The 9,159-nt window shown below is 32.4% G+C and overlaps 1 protein-coding gene across 1 annotated transcript in view; it reads left to right on the top strand.

Moving 5' to 3' along the window:
- Positions 1 to 893: 893 nt before the first annotated feature.
- The window catches only part of LOC106476881 (secreted frizzled-related protein 3-like), an 11,156-nt gene continuing 2,890 nt past the window's right edge, over positions 894 to 9,159 (top strand). The window contains exon 1 of the mRNA XM_013937499.2: positions 894 to 1,867. Coding sequence (XP_013792953.2) covers positions 1,444 to 1,867 — 424 coding nt within the window. The 5' untranslated portion in view covers positions 894 to 1,443. The remainder of the gene's footprint in view (positions 1,868 to 9,159) is intronic.

Below are 9,159 nucleotides of genomic sequence, written 5' to 3'. Positions count from 1 at the left end.
GTTCTCACTGTTCTATACTATAACGTGTATACTACTTTACTAAACCATGCTTCAGTTCTATCCTCTAACAACAAATCTGATCAACTGTGTAATTTAAGGTTTGTTTTTCTGTCTCTCTCTTGTATAACAAGTTGTATTGGATTACTACTTTAAAATAGAAAATGTTTCAATGTTATTATTATACGTTTTAAAGATGTATTATATCTTGTCGGAAAATGAAAATTGACAAATTGGCTTAATTTTATTTTAAAATAATTATAAAGTATTAAAAATATTTTTCAAAAAATCTTTATTTCTAAAATTAAAGTTTATATGAATTGCTGTAAGGACAAATAATGACATAACTTGTTATCTGATGTTTTCATATCCAATTATCATTTCACTGTACAGTCAGAGCTTTGAGGAAAGATGTTATTTTATCGTATTTTGGGATGTATGGTTCCAAAAACAGAATTTTTCTCTAGTTTGCGAAAAAAGTTGAAGAAGGTTGCCGCTGATTTATTGATTATTTGAAACACTCACAGTATTTTAGTGTTATTTATTACAGACAGTTAACTGTGTCCCATCTGGTGAGACGGAAGGCTTGTAGTACACAAGGAATGTTGGAGAATTACGAATAAAATATACTTAAGTTGTTTGTACGATCTGAACTGCTGAATATAGACTAAAAACACTTGAACCAAGAGATTAAAATATACACTAGTGTGCAGGTGCTAGCTTCTTCTAAGCCTTTTCACTCAGCGGGGATACAAATAATAAAAAGCTTTACCTGAGGTCACGATTAAAGTGTCTTGGTTCTCCGCCAGAGCGGCGTTCTTTGAACCAACGCTGCCGGTGAAAATATTTCTGCAAGACTTGAAAACGGCCTGGCAAGATGCGATGATGTGGTCCGCCAGATGGCATGTTTGGAAGTGTCGCCTTGCTGACTTGTGATGCGGTGGTTGTCATGTCAGCCACACAAATATGAGAGTACTCAATCTTTCATCAGACAGAACTGTCTCTCATACTTCAACATAAAGTTCTCTTTTTTATTTCTCTTTTTCGAAACGCTTGGAACTTTTAGAATGCTATGAAATCAATAGAACGTAAGACGTAATCTGAGATTCGACAAAAACTGTGAGCAGTAAGGTTGAGTCATCCTAGTTCTGATAGGTGGTCTGCACCTGACTTTTCATGTTCTTCTGGACCTCTATCGGATTTCAAGAGATTTAACTGGCTACACTTAGATCATTTCCAAGCGTCGTTTCATAAAGACATATCTTATAATTAGTTAATTATCAACATTTGAAGGTTTCACTTCTTCTCCAGCGTTTTAGACCGTTACCTGTGGTGTCACTTCGTATTGGATGAGTCACAGCTAAGAGAAGAAAGCACACACCCGATGGTGCCGAATGTGGCTTTGATAAACATCTCCTCAAAGCTCGAGCACACCACACGTTACACATGACGACCATGTTGGGTTTTCTACACATGCTTGCCACGGCAGCAACGGTTTACTCGTGCGAACCCGTAGAGATTCCCATGTGCCTGAACATGCCGTACAACATGACTCGTATGCCTAACCTGATGCACCACAGCACCCAAGAAAATGCCATGTTAGCATCAGAGCAGTTTGAAGTTCTGGTCAAGACTAAATGCTCTCCGTACCTTCCTTTCTTCTTGTGTTCTCTCTACGCCCCCATCTGTACCATGGAGTTCCCCATTGAGGTCATTCCCCCTTGTCGCAGTGTCTGTGAACGGGCACGCGAGGGATGCGAACCCTTGTTAAACAGATTCAATGTCTCTTGGCCTGACTATTTGGACTGCACAGGATTTCCGCTCTATGAAAGAAGTGTCTGTATAACACCAGAAGCTATAGTTAATAACGGTAAGTTTTGTCTGTATAACACCAGAAGCTATAGTTAATAACGGTAAGTTTTGTCTGTATAACACCAGAAGCTATAGTTAATAACGGTAAGTTTTGTCTGTATAACACCAGAAGCTATACTTAATAACGGTAAGTTTTGTCTGTAGAACACCAGAAGCTATAGTTAATAACGGTAAGTTTTGTCTGTATAACACCAGAAGCTATAGTTAATAACGGTAAGTTTTGTCTGTATAACACCAGAAGCTATAGTTAATAACGATAAGTTTTGTCTGTATAACACCAGAAGCTATAGTTAATAACGGTAAGTTTTGTCTGTATAACACCAGAAGCTATAGTTAATAACGGTAAGTTTTGTCTGTATAACACCAGAAGCTATAGTTAATAACGGTAAGTTTTATCTGTAAACCAACTGATAACATCAAATCTGGTGTAGCGCTGTTTTGCTATAAGAATGGTGTGTGTGTGTGTGTGTATTAGGAAGGAAGGCCTATATAATGGATGGACAAGTGGTCCAAACATGGGTGCGTACCTACCTTAGAAAGTCACGATGTTCCACAAACTGTAAACAGTAAATATGTCTTTAAAACCATAAAGTAAATATCCGGTTAAAAAAAAAACATATACCATAAAGTAAAAACACGATCATTTAAGTACCCGGTTTAAAAAACATATGTCAACAAGTAAATACACTATGAACTAAACACTCAGTTGAAAAACACATATCAAAACGAAAAAAAAAACACTATGAACTAAATACCAAATTGAAAAAAAAAAAACACATATCAAAAGTTAAAAACACTATGAACAAAACACCGAGTTGAAAAAGCATATCAAATACTAAAAACACCATGAACTAACACCGAGTTAAAAAAACACATATCATAAAGTAAATACACTATGAACTAACACCGAGTTGAAAAACATATACCAAAAATTAAAAACTCTTCGAACTAAACACCGAGTTAAAAATAAAAAACACATATCAAAAACAAGTAAATACACTATGAACTAACATCGAGTTGAAAAACATATACCACAAATTAAAAACACTATGAACTAAATACCAAGTTAAAAAAAACACATATCAAAAGTTAAAAAACACTTCGAACTAACACCGAGTTGAAAAAAACACATATCATAAAGGAAATACACTATGAACTAAACACCGAGTAAAACATATCAAAAACAAGTAAATACACTATGAACTAAACACCGAGTAAAACATATCAAAAACAAATAAATACACTATGAACTAAACACCGAGTTAAAAAACATATACCACAAATTAAAAACACTATGAACTAAATACCAAGTTAAAAAAAACACTATGAACTAACACCGAGTTGAAAAAAACACATATCATAAAGTGAAAACACTATGAACTAAACACCGAGTAAAACATATCAAAAACAAGTAAATACACTATGAACTAAACACCGAATTAAAAAAAAACATATCAAAAACAAGTAAATACACTATGAACTAAACACCGAGTTGAAAAAACATATACCAAAAAGTAAAAACACTATAAACTAAATACCAAGTTGAAAAAACACATATCGAAAATTAAAAACACTATGAACTAACACCGAGTTGAAAAAAAAAGCATATACCATAAAGTAAAAACATTATAAACTAAACACTCAGTTGAAAAACACATATCAAAAAATAAAAACACTATGAACTAGCACCGAGTTTAAAAAACATATACCAGAAAGTAAAAACACTTCGAACTAAACACCGAGTTAAAAAACACATATCATAAAGTAAAAACAATATGAACTAAACACCGAGTTGAAAACAACACATATCATAAAGTGAAAACAATATGAACTAAACACCGAGTTGAAAAAAACGCATATCAAAAACAAATAAATACATTATGAACTAAACACCGAGTTGAAAACAACACATCTCATAAAGTAAAAACAATATGAACTAAACACCGAGTTGAAAACAACACATATCATAAAGTGAAAACAATATGAACTAAACACAGAGTTGAAAACAACACATATCATAAAGTGAAAACAATATGAACTAAACACCGAGTTGATATAACACATATCATAAATTAAAAACATTATGAACTAAATACCGAGTTGATAAAACACATATCAAAAACTTGTTTGTTTCTTTGTAATTAAGCACAAAGCTACACAATGGGCTATCTGTGCTCTGCCCACCACGGCTATCGAAACCAGAATTCTAGCGTTATAAGTCCGCAGACATACCGATGTGCCACTGGGGGCATATCAAAAATAACTAAAAATATGATGCTGAACTTAAAATAAAAAACTAAATACTAAGTTGAATAATGCACTGCTATAGCCTGTGTTTTAATTCAATCAAATTGTAACTAATTACTTTATACTCAATGTAACTTATCAACAGACTCAAAAATAACTAAGTTGAATAATGCACTGCTATAGCCTGTGTTTTAATTCAATCAAATTGTAACTAATTACTTTATACTCAATGTAACTTATCAACAGACTCAAAAATAACTTACTCTAACACCTTTGTTGAAACTGTTTTATGAAAAAACTTCACACATGCTACGTCAAATCTCCCTCTGGCCAATGAACAATATAAACTTCTAGAAACATGTAGTCCAGGATAAAACATGGCCGATAGCACTTGGGAGGGAGGGAGGAGCAGAAAAAGGATTAACTTTCATTTTGATTCATTGGTGATAAATCAATCAAGTGTATGTTTAAGAAGTGTCAAACTTTCCCTGGTGATAAATAAATAAGTGTTTGTTTAAGAAGGCTCTAACTTTCACTGGCGATAAATAAATAAGTGTTTGTTTAAGAAGGCTCTAACTTTCACTGGTGATAAATAAGTAAGTGTTTGTTTAAGAAGTGTCTAACTTTCACTGGTGATAAATAAACAAGTGTATGTTTAAGAAGGCTCTAACTTTCCCTGGTGATAAATAAATAAGTGTTTGTTTAAGAAGTGTCAAACTTTCCCTGGTGATAAATAAGTAAGTGTTTGTTTAAGAAGGCTCTAACTTTCACTGGTGATAAATAAATAAGTGTTTGTTTAAGAAGTGTCCAACTTTCACTGGTGATAAATTAACGAGTGTTTGTTTAAGAAGTGTCAAACTTTCCCTGGTGATAAATAAATAAGTGTTTGTTTAAGAAGTGTCTAACTTTCACTGGCGATAAATAAACAAGCGTTTGTTTAAGAAGTGTCTAACTTTCACGACTGTTTGTAACTTTAAAGAGAGCAAGTATTTACGAAAAAAAAAGGCCTCATCTTCAAGTTGTCCTTTACTCTACATAGATACATAAAGTAGCGACCCGTTGAACTAAACAACATCAACATTTTAATAACTGTCTGATTAATGTGGTTTGGTATTTTCTAATGGTATTTAGAGTTTGGTAGGTTATTTTAAATTGTTTGGTGAAAATGAAGAATGCAGATTCCAGTCCATTTAATGACCAACTAATTGACTGTCTCAATAATCAACAATAACGCATGCTATCCTAGCTCGTAATTTATATTGCTTAATTCTTTTCCTAAACTTTCCTCACACCATGCTAAGTCAAATCTCCCTCTGGTCAAACAGCAAGACAAAAGTTTAAAGCATTGCCTACAACATTGTCCTCTAAATGGTTGTGAAGTCTTTAAAAAAACGGGTACACAAAAAAGACTGGCCGTGCATAGCCAGTTGTTAGCGTGCTAGACTATGGAGTTCCATGGTTTGCACCTCGATACAATAACAAAGAAGCACACTTTGCACTTTGGAGCCGTGGGTGCGTTATAAAAGTGACAGTTAAATCCCACTATTCAGTCTGCAAAAGTAACCCAAGTTACAACTAATACAGATAACCTCGTGTAATTGAACCAAACAAACAAGCAAATTACACAAAGACAACAATGGTATATTAAGCGTAAACTTAAAAAATTACACAAGAGTATCTCTTGACAACTAACAAAATTAATATTATAGACATTACAATCATTAATTTAATCTGTGAAACAAAGATCCAAAGTTTATTTATAAAATAATCTTATATTACTCATATAAACTGCCCTTTGTCAAGTCTTTTTTTCTTTTCAGGTAGGTAGTACACTGATGTCTACAATGTTGGTGATATTCTAGAAGTGGTCTTGAGAGGAGTCTTCACTAGTTTGATATACTTTTGGTGAAGTCTTCTCTGACAATTCTACTTACTTACATCCAAAGACGATTATGGTGGATGACCTTCTATTTGGACATCCTGTCTTTTCGGATTCTGGTCTTTTGTACTTTAGGTTGATTCCCCTCGTTGTCTTCTGCCTCTATCTATGCTTTACCTGGAAGTCCAACTGTCATGTAATACATATTCGATTTTCTGGTTATGGATGGTGTAAAACATTTGAATCAAGTCTGACCTTACTTCTGCATCTGGTTATAGATGGTGTGACACATTTGAATCAAGTCTGACCTTACTTTTGCATGAAGCTGTTCCCAATATACACTTTTCTCAGTTTCAATTGACAACGTATGATGTTGTGCAGAGAAGCATTCCATTGTGAGGGCGACTTCTAATTTTCCTCTGTCTGGAGCTTTATGACCATTTTCTGTTCACATCAGCACATCTTCTTGCTTCATCTCTACAGATAATTTCCCAGATAAGGTCAGACAATGGTAGATGTAGAGCCAGTGTCGATCAATGTATTGCAAGGCTTTCCACCAATGAATCCATTGATTCGTGGACTGGATAATTCATTACTGTTTCGTATATATCATTTATGTTTTCCACACTTATAGAAGTTTATTTTAACTGCCATTCTTTGGGTACAGTTTCTATTTCATAAAAGCCTTTGTCGACATTTTCTAACAAACTGTAATTTGAACTTATAGTTGAAACACCTTATGTCTTGTGTATTCCTTTCTGAGTAAACAGTTGTATTATCAATTCTTTGGGTTCTTCTAGACTTTAATCAGAGGGAATTGATTTTTCCACATTATTTGATCTGGTAGTTTCTAATATCTATAAATGTTTGTCTACAACTTTTATTGATTCAATTTCCTTCGTCAACTGAACAGCTTCCTTTAAATATCTATTCTTACTATGCTTTATCCTAATTCGAATATCCTTGTCCACTAGGGCACTGGTGAATTAGTCGCGGGCCAACAAATCGACCATTTCACGAGGAGTATTCTTATAAAATAATTGGGCAAGTCTTCCACAATTTTGGCCAAGGTCTCGTCCTACCTCCTTACTAAACCTATTTCTCATGTCCAAATCTCTTTGGACATATTTACTTTACTGTATAAAAATAAACTAATATTTACCTCACTGTATAATGGTAAACTAATACTTATCTTACTGTATAATTGTAAACTAATATTTACTTTACTGTATAATGGTAAACTAATATTACCTGGTAATGATAAACTAATATTTACCTGGTAATGATAAACTAATATTTACCTTACTGTATAATGGTAAACTAATATATACCTTACTGTATAATGATAAACTAATATTTACCTTACTGTATAATGGTAAACTAATATTTACCTTACTGTATAATGGTAAACTGATATTTACCTGTTAATGATAAACTAATATTTACCTATGTATTATGGTAAACTAATATTTACTTTACTGTATAACGATAAACTAATATTTACTTTACTGTATAATGATAAACTAATATTTACTTTACTGTATAATGGTAAACTAATATTTACCTATGTATAATGGTAAACTAATATTTACCTTACTGTATAATGATAAACTAATATTTACCTTACTGTATAATGATAAACTAATATTTACATTACTGTATAATGATAAACTAATATTTACTGTATAATGGTAAACTAATATTTACTTTACTGTATAATGATAAACTAATATTTACCTTACTGTATAATGATAAACTAATATTTACCAATGTATTATGGTAATACTAAACTTTTCTTATGTTTAGAATAAAAAGATTACAGTCTAATTGAACTACGTCTTTGTTGATTTATTACGTGAGTGACATGTAAGAATTCATGTCTATACATTTTCTTTACTCTTGCAGGCTTTCCAAACATACACGTGGTTTCCATAACAACCGATTTAACAACACACTGAAACAGATTTCGTATGAACACCAGTTTGTAATTTAATTCCCGAGTGAGCAGATGGAAATAAAATAAAAGTTCCAGGTTAGAACACCTTCGTGACTTCCTCCCTTATTATGTTCTATTTGAAAATGAATGAATTACTCTAACTACAAGTTACAGTCGTGTTTCAAAAATATCCTACACTTTTAATTAAACCGACTGTTGTTTTTTACACTGAACTAGTAATGCTCCACATTTACTGTACGTAACAAAGCTATTATGAAATTAATGTACGTAATGGTCAGCTATAACACAATATACCTTGTTGTACGTAATGGTCAGCTATAACATAATATACCTTGTTGTACGTAATGATCAGCTATAACACAATATACTTTGTTGTACTTAATGGTCAGCTATAACGCAATGTACCTTGTCGTACGTAATGGTCAGCTATAACATAATATACCTTGTTGTACGTAATGGTCAGCTATAACACAATGTACCTTGTTCTAATGGTCAGCTATAACACAATATACTTTGTTGCACGTAATGGTCAGCTATAACACAATGTACCTTGTTGTGCGTATTGGTCAGCTATAACACAATGTTGTATTTTAGGAACATTTAAATTAATAATAACTACACTTAATTTTGTTTAATTAAAACACTTTATCATGGCTGGTTAATCGTAATTACCCATGTTATGCTACCACAAACCTTATATGTTGTTATAGTTACTCTTATCTTATATGTTGATATGGTAACTCTAGCCTTATGTTTGTGTTATGGTAACTCTTACCTTATATATTGCTATGGTAACTCTAGCCTTATGAATATTTATGGTAACTCTTACCTTATATATTATTATGATAACTCTAGCCTTATGTATTTTTATGGTAACTCTTACCTTATATATTGTTATGGTAACTCTAGCCTTATGAATATTTATGGTAACTCTTACTTTACATATAATTATGATAACTCTAGCCATATGTATTTTTATGGTAACTCTTACCTTATATATTGTTATGGTAACTCTAGCCTTATGTATTTTTATAGTAACGCTAACCTTATATGTTGTTATGGTAACTCTAGCCTTATTTACTAACTTTATATTGTTACGTATCTGCTCGTTTGTCCATTTCCAGTATAAATTCTTTCCGAGGAACTTCAGCGATACAAATTCTTTCTTAATTAAAACCAGTTTATTCTTTCTCGATACAACTTTTTA

The sequence above is a fragment of the Limulus polyphemus genome, unplaced genomic scaffold (assembly GCF_000517525.1).
Source record: "Limulus polyphemus unplaced genomic scaffold, Limulus_polyphemus-2.1.2 Scaffold11952, whole genome shotgun sequence".
Classification (NCBI taxonomy): Eukaryota; Metazoa; Arthropoda; class Merostomata; order Xiphosura; family Limulidae; genus Limulus; species Limulus polyphemus.
This window is presented reverse-complemented; position numbering and strand designations above follow the sequence as displayed.